The 12,560-nt window shown below is 38.2% G+C and overlaps 1 protein-coding gene across 1 annotated transcript in view; it reads right to left on the reverse strand.

Annotated features, from left to right (window-relative positions):
- The window catches only part of UGGT1 (UDP-glucose glycoprotein glucosyltransferase 1), a 108,074-nt gene that overhangs the window by 56,007 nt on the left and 39,507 nt on the right, over positions 1–12,560 (reverse strand). Inside the window, exon 17 of the mRNA XM_007182876.2 lies at positions 11,815–11,946. Coding sequence (XP_007182938.2) covers positions 11,815–11,946 — 132 coding nt within the window. The remainder of the gene's footprint in view (positions 1–11,814; positions 11,947–12,560) is intronic.

Consider the following 12,560-nt stretch of genomic DNA (forward strand, 5'->3'; position numbering starts at 1 on the left):
GAAAACAAAACAAGGTTGGTGGGAAAACAGTGCTCAAAAATTGCTCTATAATGTACTAAGCTCAATCTTTTGCCTTCTCCAGGACAAAAGAGGTTCCTTGGCAGGGAAGTACCAGGCGAACAAATATATCTGAGACTTTTCCAACAATCGACATAGGTACATTCCCCCAGATACCAACCACACACCCAAGACTAAGATTTTAGAGTAAAAACTATATTACTACCCAAGATATAAAAAAAGGTCCTTAAAGCATTCTTGCTAAACATCTTGTAACTGCTATCTTCTGAAAATAGCAGAATTTTAAAATATATAACCTTTTTAGATAGCACAAATAGAAAAGTACCTCAATTCGGTAACTAATACCAGTCATCAGCTTAGTTTCAGATCTAGCCACAGTGATGACTGATAGTACAGACTTATCTGATGGACTAACATGGCACAATGAGAAAGGCCTTCCAGGTTGATTTCTGCCATCTCTGTGTATCATGGTTAAAACTTTTAAAATGTACACTCCCAAAACTGTTACATTAATTCTGTTCTTTGACATCTCACCTATCTCAAAGAAGTTCATAAAAACTCAATTTTAATATACTTTGAGCTTTGAAAATCAATACCCCAGGAAAACAAAACAAAATCCACATTATAACTCTCAGTGACAATAAGAAGTAAGTAACATTGGTTTTCTCTGAACGTGGCAACTGAGTAAAAGGTAAGAGTGGGAGGGAGATGTTTTGATTATAAACTTTCCATTTTGGTAACTTGCAAATAGATTATCAGACTAAAAATTAACAGAATGCAGGCCAATTATCAGTCACGCTTAAAAATTACATGTGAGGGCTTCCCTGGTGGCGCAGTGGTTGAGAATCTGCCTGCCAATGCAGGGAACACGGGTTCGAGCCCTGGTCTGGGAAGATCCCACATGCCGCGGAGCAGCTAGACCCGTGAGCCACAATTACTGAGCCTGCGCATCTGGAGCCTGTGCTCCGCAACAAGAGAGGCCGCGATAGTGAGAGGCCCGCGCACCGCGATGAAGAGTGGCCCCCACTTGCCACAACTAGAGAAAGCCCCAGCACAGAAACGAAGACCCAACACAGCCAAAAATAAATAAATAAATAAAAATAAATGTACTAAAAAAAAAAAAAGTTAGCTATTAAAAAAAAAAAAAAATTACATGTGAGAATTTCTACCAACTGATCACTAAAAATGTTAATTACACATAATTTTGAAACACTGACTACAAAGTCACAAATGAGCCATTCATAAATGATAACTGAGATTAATAAAGACTCAGAGTTAATATGCCAAATGTAAAATGTTCGCATGAACAAGTTAGAACTTTTCTTACTTTGGCTTTGAAACATATAAATATGCACCTATCAGACTATATTCTCTTCAGTTCAAAAGATCTACTTTAATTGTACTACGTAGTTTTAGAAATGATTACTTCTTTCAAATACCAGGCATAGAAGATAACACAGCTTCAGATTTATATAAAAGGTACAGACATTCCTAAGTGTAATAACATTTGCTAACCGCACTCATTCCTCCTTTAACAAAAAAAAGGCACTCGGGCTTCCCTGGTGGCACAGTGGATAAGAATCTGCCTGCCAATGCAGGGGACACGGGTTTGATCCCTGGTCCGGGAATATCCCACATGTCACGGACCAACTAAGCCCGTGCGCCACAACTACTGAGCCTGCACTCTAGAACCCGCGAGCCACAACTACTGAGCCCATGTGCCACAACTACTGAAGCCCGTATGCCTAGAGCCCGTGCTCCACAACAAGAGAAGCCACCGCAATGAGAAGCCCGTGCACCGCAACGAAGAGTAGCCCCCGCTCACTGCAACTAGAGAAAGCCTGTGCCCAGCAATGAAGACCCAATGCAGCCAAAAATAAAATTAAAAAAAAAAATGCAGTCATTCCTCCTTTTCAAAAAAATCTATTTTTCTTGAGCTTTTTCATATGAGGGGTACAGCTCCTGCAACTTAAAAAATCTTATTGATCATTAGATTCTTAGGACCTCTGAGAATCTCACAACATCCTTCTCTTGGGAGTACATGCCTACTTAAATAGCTAGGTAATTACGATCTGTTTGTATGGGAAGGGCCTGTAAACAGTAGAGATGAGGAAAATGGCCAAATCTGGGAAACTATTGAGGAGCTAGGTCTGTGATACTCCCACTTGATTCTTCAGCAAAATCAAGATTTCAATGCATAAAAGGCAATGTGTAAAAATACCCTTTTCCCCAATTTGTCCACTATAGTCAATGTTTTTCAAGCAAATCCTTTTGATATAGCAATCATCCACAATAAAAAAGGCAACATGTACTTTTTCTTCAATAGGATGATAGAAAACCAGAGTTAAACATTTTCCAAAAGTGAAATATAAGAAAATTCCATTAATTTTCTCAAATATTCCCGAAGTGGCCCTTCTTTCCCTTTATTTCACCTTTCTTTTTCTACAGAGTACTACTCAGGTTGTTTGTGAAAATGTGAAAAATCACTAGGTGCCCATATCAATATTATTTTATTTAAAAAAAAAAAAAAGAAGGTAAGTGACTGAACAGAAGGTTGCAATACAATAATGGAAACATGTTCCGTCTAAACTGAGTAGCTCTCATGACCAGCTTCAACTCCAAACCTTAAACCAAGGAGATTTAACACTGAGGCAGGAGTGATGTCAGTATCATAGCTGAATAAGACTTCCCTCATTAGTGTCTCCTCCACAGAAAAACAACAGCTTGGCATCTATCCACGGACAAAAGGGTCTTTGTGGAAGCTTTGGAATCCAGCACCATATGCCAAGAGGCCCGGGAGAAGTGTTGCCCACCCGTGCAGCAGGTAACGTGCAGACGGACTTTGACCCTGGCTGTGGGCTCCGCCTTGACGCATGAGCTGGCTCCAGGGACCCCTGGGAAAAACTATCTTAATCAATCACCCATAGACAAGACAGCCTCTGTGAAGTCCAGGTTTCCAGCAAGAAGTTCCAGGACACCACTGGAGCAAAAAAATATGAATTTGGACACACTGGAGAGGGTAAGAGCAACAGTCTGACTTTATTCACATCACCCCTCTCCCAAGGCAGTACAGCTTAGGGCCACAAGAGATCTTCTGAGCCTGTGGTTTCTCCTACGAGGGACATAAGAGCAAGGGTTGAGCACTCAACTTCCCCAGCTATGTGGGATGCTGCCAAAGAGGCTCATTTCTCTCCCGCTCCATCCAGAAGACTGATCTGTGAGTGGCATCACCATGTGGGAAGAGGCTGGGAGGGCAGCAGACAGTGCGCTCATAGGGCACTTAAGGAAGGCAGATCCTACTTACTGCATCAACAAGCCCGCCTATGAGACACCCAGGACACCTCATCCACAGATGCCCCCAGATGGCTCATGGGCACCCCGCAGTGCTCTGCACACACCCTACCCCCATACACCCACACCCTGTGGCTGGCTCCCAGTGCACAGTCCTGACAAGGGCAGCAAGAGTGAGCTTTCCCAGATGGATAGTGAGGACGTACAGAAAGCCAGTCCACATCAGTAGGCCAGAAAGAGACAAAAAACTTGACCTTTAGTGCCACTTTGGGGAAAACAAAAAGGAGGTGGCCTGTCAGCACCCAGCCTGGGGGCAATGTAGAATCAAGAGGAGTTAAACAAGCTTCAGAATTCTGCACAAGAGGGAACAAAAGCATGGAGCAGGTGTACCCACAGACATCCTGAGAAAGCCTCAAAATTCCTAGCAAGGCTGAAATGGAAGGTATTTCTCTCCCAAAGCAGAGAGTAGAGACTGGTAGAAGTGACTGCTACTTAAAATTGCAAGGAACATGACAAATCAAGAAAGCATAACATCACCTAACGATTGCAATAATCTTCCAGTAACCAATCCAGAAGACATGGAGATCTGCAATTTACCCAATGAAGAATTCAAAATAGCTGTTTTGGGGAGACTCAATGAGCTACAAGAAGACACAGAAGGACAATTCAACAAAATCAAGAAAACAATACACAAACAAAATCAGAATTTTAACAAAGAGAGAGAATATAAAAAAGAACCAAACAGAAATTCTGGAGCTAAAGAATATAATGAATGAAATTTTAAAAATGATATAGCATTAACATCAGAGTGAAATCAAGCAAAAGAAAAAATCTACAAGTTAGAAGACAGGAACTTTGCAATTATCCAGTCAGAGGACAACAATAACAACAGCAACTGAAGAATTAAAGAAATGGTATATGGATAATTTTCAAATTACTGGAGCTCCAGAGAAGATGAGATAGAGAAGGGAGCAGAAAGCTTACTTAAAGAAATAATGGATAAGAACTTCCCATATCTGGAGAGAGATTTGGATATCCAAGTTCCTGAAGATCATAGTTCACCAGAGAAAATAAATTTAAAGAGCACCTCTCCAAGACACATTATAATAAAACTATCAAAAGTCAAAACTAGACTCTCTTAAGAGCAGCAAGAGAAGAAGCAGCTTGTAACTTACCAGGGAAGGCTAACAGTGGACGTCTCAGTAAAAAAGTTGCAGGCAAGGAGTGAGTGGGATGATATATTCAAACTGCTAAAAGAAAAAACTGCCAACCAAGAATACTCTACCTGGCAAAGTTATCGTCTAGAAATGGAGGAGAAATAAAGACATTCCCAGACAAACAAAAGCTAAGAGAGTTCATCACCACCAAACCTGCCTTACAAGAAATGCTGAAAGGAGTCCTTCAAGCTGAAATGAACGGACGTTAATTAGTAACATGAAAACGTATGAAAACATACAACACACTAGTAAAGGTAAGTATATAGTCAAATTCAGAATACCTTAACACTGTAATATGATGGTGTATTAACCACTTAACTCTACAAAGGTTAAAAGACAAGAGTATTCAAATGACGCAAGAGAGGGCCCCCAACCATGAATTTTGAAGCAGTGCCCTCCATGCTCAAAGGGAATGTGGGATGGATGACAGTTGCCTGAACTGCCCTCTAATGATGATGCTGTTCATGCAGAAAACTCCATCTTGCTGTTTTTCAATATAAAGAATATGCTGATGAAAAGCAAAAAAAAAAAGACAAGAGTACTAAAAGTAACTATAGATATAATAATTTGTTATTGAATACACAATATAAAGAGTTAAACTGTGCTGTCCAAAACAAAAAAGGGGAGGGAATAAAAGGGTAGTTTTTATATTTGATCAAAGTAAGTCATCAACATAAAAGAGATTGTCTTATCTATAAAATATTTTATGTAAGACTCATAGTAACCACAAAACAAAAATCTACAGTAGATTCACAAAAGATAAAGAGAAAGGAACCAAAGCATACCATTATGGAAAATCATCAGTTCATAAAGGGAGGCAGCAAGAGAGGAAAAAAGGAACAAGGGAAATATAAATCAGCCTCAAATAACTAATAAAATGGCACTACTATGTCCCTTACCTATCAATAACTACTCTAAATGTTCCTGCATTAAATTCCCCAATCAAAAGGCATAGAACGGCTGGATGGATTAAAAAGTAAGACCCAACTATATGAGCCTACAGTTCCTTGCAGCTTTAAAGACACAAACAGACTCAAAGTGAAGGGATAGAAAAAGATCCACTTACGTAAGTGGAAACCAGAAGAGAGCAGGGGTAGCTGTATTTCTATCAGACAAAACAGAGTTTAAGCCAAAAACTATAACAAGAGATAAAAAGGTCATTATAAAACGATAATGAGGTCAATTCATTGAGAAGATTTAACAATTCTAAATATATATGCACCCAACATCAGAACACCTAAATATATGAAACGAATACTAACAGATCTCAAGGGAGAAAAAGACAACTATACAATGTTAATAGAGGAATTAAAGATATGGAAGCAGAAGACCATAATTCAAAAAGAGACATGTACCACAATGTTCACTGCAGCATTATTTACAATAGCCAGGACATGGAAGCAACCTAAGTGTCCATCGACAGATGAATGGATAAAGAAGATGTGGCACATATATACAATGGAATATTACTCAGCCATAAAAAGAAATGAAATTGAGTTATCTGTAGTGAGGTGGATGGACCTAGAGTCTGTCATACAGAGTGAAGTAAGTCAGAAAGTGAAAAACAAATACCGTATGCTAACACATATATATGGAATCTAAAAAAAAAAATGGTTCTGATGAACCTAGGGGCAGGACAGGAATAAAGACACAGAGGTAGAGAATGGACTTGAGGACATGGGGAGGGGGAAGGGTAAGCTGGGACGAAGTGAAAGAGTAGCACTACATATATACACTAGCAAATGTAAAATAGATAGCTAGTGGGAAGCAGCTGCATAGCACTGGGAGATCAGCTCAGTGCTTTGTGACCACTTAGAGGGGTGGGATAGGGAGGGTGGGAGGGAGGCACAAGAGGGAGGGGATATGGGGATAAATGTATACTTATAGCTGATTCACTTTGTTATACGGCAGAAACTAACACAACACTGCAAAACAATTATACTCCAAAAAAGATGTTAAAAAAAATAAAATAAAAACAAAGATATGGAAGCAACCTAAATGTCCATCAAGAGATGAATGGATAAAGAAGATGTAGTTTACATACACAATGGACTCCTACTCAGCCATAAAAAAAATGAAATTTTGCCATTTGCAACAACATGGATGGACTTGGAGGGCATTATACCAAGTGAAATAAGTCAGACAGAGAAAGACAAATCCTGTATGATCTCACTTACATGTGGAATCTATAAAATACAGCAAACTAGTGAATATAACAACAACAACAAAAAACAGACTCACAGATATAGAGAACAAATAAGTGGTTACCAGTGGGGAGAGTGAAGGGGGGAGGGACAAGATGCAGATAGAGGATTAAGATGTATGTTATGGGGACTTCCCTGGTAGCACAGTGGTTAAGAATCCACCTGCCAATACAGGGGACACGGGTTCAAGCCCTGGTCGAGGAGGATCCCACATGCCACGGAGCAACTAAGCCCGTGTGCCACAACTACTGAGACTGCGCTCTAGAGCCTGCGAGCCACAACTACTGAGCCTGTGTGCCACAACTACTGAAGCCCGCGCGCCTAGAGCCTTTGCTCTGCAACAAGAGATGCCACCGCAATGAGAAGCCCACACACCGCGAAGAAGAGTAGCCCCTGCTCACCGCAACTAGAGAAAGCCCATGGGCAGCAACAAAGACCCAACGCAGCCAAAAATAAATAAATAAATGAATTTATTTTTTAAAAAACTGTAAATAAATTTTTTTAAAAAGATGTATATTATATATACATAATACATATCTTCCAGGATAACCTAGAAGAAATGGATAAATTCCTAGAAACATAAAACCTACCAAGACTGAATCATGAAGAAATAGAAAATCTGGACAGACTAATAATAAGTAAGGAGTCTGAATCAGTAATGAATATCCTCCCAACAAAGAAAAGCCTAGGACCACATAGTTTCCTTAGTGAGTGCTATAAAACATTTAAAGAGGAATTAAAACCAGTCCTTCTCAAACTCTTCCAAAAAACTGAAGCAAACAGAACATATTTTATGTGGCCAGAGTTACCCTAATAACAAAACCAAACAAAGACAACAGACAAAAAAGAAAATTACAGGCCAATATCTCTGATGAACACAGATGCAAAAATCCCCAACAAAATATTAGCAAACTGAATTCAACAATACATCAAAAGGATCATACACAGTGGCACAGTGGTTAAGAATCCGCCTGCTGGGACTTCCCTGGCAGTCCAGTGGTTAAGACTTTGCCTTCCAATACAGGGGGTGTGGGTTTGATCCCTGGTCAGGGAGCTAAGATTCCACATGCCTCACAGCCAAAAAACCAAAACAGAAGCAATATTGTAACAAATTCAATAAAGACTTTAAAAATGGTCCACATCAAAAAAAAAGAAAGAATCCACCTGCCATTGCAGGGGAAACGAGTTGGAGCCCTGGTCCGGGAAGATCCCACATGCTGCGGAGCAACTAAGCCTGTTCACCACAACTATTGAGCCCACGCTTTAGAGCCCATGAACCACAACTACTGAGCCTGCATGCCACAACTACTGAAGCCTGCGCACCTGGAGCCCGTGCTCCACAAAAAGAGAAGCCACTGCAATGAGAAGCCCATGCACCGCAATGAAGAGTAGCCCCTGCTCGCCACAGCTAGAGAAAGCCCGCACACAGCAACGACGACCCAAGGGAGCCAAAAATAAATAAATAAAATTTTTTTAAAAAGATGATCTTCAAAAAAAAAAAAAAAAAGGACTATACACCATAATCAAGTGAAATATATTCTAGGGATGAAAGGATGATTCAACATCCCCACATCAATCAACGTGATACACCACATTAACAAAATGAATGATAAAAACCACATGATCATCTCAATAGATGCAGAAAAACCATTTGAGAAGATTCAACACCCATTTATGATATAAACTCTCAGTGAAGTGGGCATAGAAGGGACATACCTCAATGTAATAAAGGCCACATACAACAAATCCACAGCTAACATCATACTCAATGGTGAAAAACTGAAAGCTATCACTCTAAGATCAGGAACAAGACAAGGATGCCCACTCTCGCCACTCATTTTCAACACATTATTGAAAGTCCTAGCCAGAGCAATGAGGTAAGAAAAAGAAATAAAACACACCCAAATTGGAAAGAAGTAAAACTGTTACTATTTGCAGATGACATGATTTTATGTGCAGAAAACCCTAAAGACTCTACCAAAAAATTATTGGAAGTAATAAACAAATACAATAAAGTTGCAAGATATAAAATCAATATATAAAAATCTGTTGCATTTCTATATGCTAGGCAGAAAGAGAAATTAAGAAAACAATCCCATTTATAATCACGATAAATTTAACCAGGGAGGTGAAAGACGTACCCTGAAACCTGTAAGACTGTTGAAAGAAACCAAAGACGACACAAATAAATGGAAAGATATTTCATGCTCATGGATTGGAAAATTTAACATTGTTAAAATGTCCATATTAAGGGACTTCCCTGGCAGTCCAGTGGTTAGCACTCTGCACTTTCACTGCTGTGGGCCCTGGTTCAATCACTGGTTGGGGAACAAAGATCCTGCAAGCCATGCCTCATGGCCAAGAAAAAAATAAATAAAGCCAATTAAACACACACACACGCACACACACACACACACACAACAACAACAAAAAAAGGGATTTCCCTGGCGGTCCAGTGGCTAAGACTCCACACTCCCACTGCAAGGGGTGCGGATTCGATCCCTGGTCAGGGATCCCACATCCTGCATGGTGCAGCCAAAAATAAATAAATAAAATGTCCATATTACCTAAGACAATTTACATTACAGATTCAATGTAATCCCTATCAAAATACCAAGGTCATTTTTCACAGAAGTAGAACAAAAATTCTGAAATTTATACAGAAACAGAAAAGACCCTGAATAACCAAAACAATCCTGAGAAAAAGAACAAAGCTGGAGGTATCATATTTCCTGACTTCAAACTATATTACAAAGCCATACTAATCCAAACAGCATGGTATTGGCAGGAAAACAGATACATAGATCAATGGAACAGAATGAGAGCCTAGAAATAAAACCAAACATATATGGACAATTTATTACAAAGGAGCAAAGAACATACAATGGAGAAATGATATCTCTTCAATAAATGGCATTGGGAAAACCGGACGGCCACATGCAAAAAAAAAAAAAAAAATGAAACTAGACCACTACCCCACACCATACACAAAAATTAACTCAAAATGAATTTAAAAACTTTAATGTAAGACCTGAAACCATAAAAGTCCAAGAAAAAAAAGGCAGTATCCTCTCTGACATCCATCTTATTAGCAATATCTTTCTAGATATGTCTCCTCAGGCAAGGAAAACAAAAGCATAAATAAACAGATGTAATTATATCAAATGAAAAAAGCTTCTGCACAGCAAAGAAAACCATCAATAAAATGAAAAGACAACCTACCCAATGAGAGAATAGATTTGCAAATAATATACCCAATAAGACGTTAACATGCAAAATATATAAAGATCTCATACAGCTCAAGAACAACAACAACAAAAACAACCTGATTAAAAAATGGGCAGAGGACCTGAATAGACATTTTTTCAAAGAAGACATACAGATGGCCAACAGGCACATGTAAGGTGTTCAACATCACTACTCATCTCGGAAATGCAAATCAAAACCACATGAGATATCACCTCACGCTTGCCAAAATGACTATTATCAAAAACACAGACAATAATAAATGTTGGTAAGTATGTGGAGAAAAGAGAATCCTCTTGCACTGTTGGAATGTAAATTGGTACAGCCACTATGGAAAACAGTATGGAGATTCCTCAAAAAAAATTAAGAATAGAATATGATCCAGTAATTCCACTTCTGGTTATTTATCCAAAGAAAGTGAAAACACTAATCCAAAAAATTATATGCACTCCTATGTTCATCATAGCATTGTTTACAATAGCCAAGATACAGAAACAACCCAAGTGTCCATCAACAGGTGAATGGATAAGGAAGATGTGAGATATACATACACACACACAAACACACATACACACAATAGAACACTTCTCAGTCATAAAAAGAAGATGAAATCTTGCCATCTGTGACAACATGGATGGACCTTGAGGGTATTATGCTAGTGAAATAAGCCAGACAGAGAAGGACAAATACCACAGGATTTCACCTACACGTGGAATATAAAAAACTAATAAACAAACAAAACAAAATAAATGAACAAACCAAACCAAACAAAAACAAACATGTAACAAAGTGGTGGATACTGGGGGTGGGGAAATGAGTAAACGGGAGCAACTGTACAGTGATGAATGGAAACTAAATTTTTGGTGGTGGGCAAGCTGTAGGGGATACAGAAGTAGAAATATAATGTTGTACACATGAAACATATAATGTTACAAATCAATGTTACCATAATAAAATTATATTAAGTTAAAACAAGTGGAAGGAAGGAAGGAAACAAAAACAAACTGAATGACTAGAAAAACAAAAAAGTGAAAGGCTAAAAAACAACTGGTGTTGAATTGGGTGTGGGTAAGACTTGAGAGGGAGATTATAAAATCTAGGATTCTGTACTCAGATAAAAGAGAAAGTATAAACAATGCATTATCAGTATGGTTTCTAATGAAATGATGGCTCAGATCTCAAACAGATGAACCAAAGGACTTGTCCTTCATTCAAAAACATGAAAAAGAGCTGGTAAATAAATACACTTTTTTATTGTTTTAAATTGTTTCAGAAATGTATTTTGATTCCTTGCCTTAACATTTGTTTTCAATGAACTGACCACCTTGTTCCTGCTTACAATAAAGGTCCTTCACTCTATTTAATGTCTCACTATTATCTCTAAATAAAGATTTTAAAATATTTCCCTATATCCTTATTATGAGGCTTTGCCATTCTGTTTATTACATTTCCTATTGCATTTCCATCTTTAGCCTAAACAATTAAATACATGACACACATTAGGCACACACATCATACCTGACAAGCATACATCATATACTTCCAACAGATTTTATCCAGAACATATATCACTCAAGTACTACCAATGCATTATAAAGTGAAATTATTTTTCAATTGAACAGTTAATAGGCCAGCTAAGAATCAATGATATCTTCACAGAATTGAAATATAAACTGTATTTGCAGAGCCAGAAAAGTGACCAAGTTTCTAAATTTCTCAATGCTAAGTACCTAAATATTTCACCATCGCCACCTTTATTAACAGTAACCCCCAACAACAGGGAGAGAGAAGGAAAGTACGGTGTTGCAGTCAAGTGAGAAGTGCCAGAGAGCGCTCACCTCCCGATTCTGATCATAAGCAGAGTCAGTCCCCAAAATGCTATGCACTTCCACATATGGATATTTCTTCTCCAGGACACCGACCACATGCTCCACTTTAACTTTTTCTCCAGTCCTTACTTTGTTATATATCTGAAGAAAGAAAAACCAGGTAACCAACTACACTTTCACATGTAAATTTCAGAGTATTTATTACAAAAGATTTCAGAATGTAGAGGAAAAATGAAAACAATAGCTAATTCTCTTAAAAAGAGCAAATGGGCCATATTAGCAAGTCTCCCTTTTCCACATACTTCCTTATGCCTTCTTAGGTTAGAAACTACATATTCTTAAAATGACTCAATCAGTTCATATTCACATTAACTCCCAAACGCAAAAATGTGTTAATTTTTTTAAAATCCGAATACTTATAAGTAATCCTTGAAATAAGAACTCATGTCCATGAAGTTTAAGGGGAAAAAAAAGTTTCAAACTACGTATGGCATAATCCTTGTTTTTAAAAGGCAGACGTAAGACAACAACAAAACTGTGTCTGTACACGTACAGTTAAGCATCTGGAAGGTTGCAAGCTTTTAACAGTGGCTGCCTCGAAGGAGCAGGATTAAGGAGGGCAGAGACAGATTTTTTAATCAACACACTTTAATATTATTTTTTTAAAGTTTTAATAATGAACATAATTTCTTTTTACTTTTGCAACTAAAAATAAAGAAAAAGAAATGAAAACTCTTTATCCTTTCCTTCATCGA

This window comes from Balaenoptera acutorostrata, chromosome 8 (genome assembly GCF_949987535.1).
Source record: "Balaenoptera acutorostrata chromosome 8, mBalAcu1.1, whole genome shotgun sequence".
NCBI lineage: Eukaryota > Metazoa > Chordata > Mammalia > Artiodactyla > Balaenopteridae > Balaenoptera > Balaenoptera acutorostrata.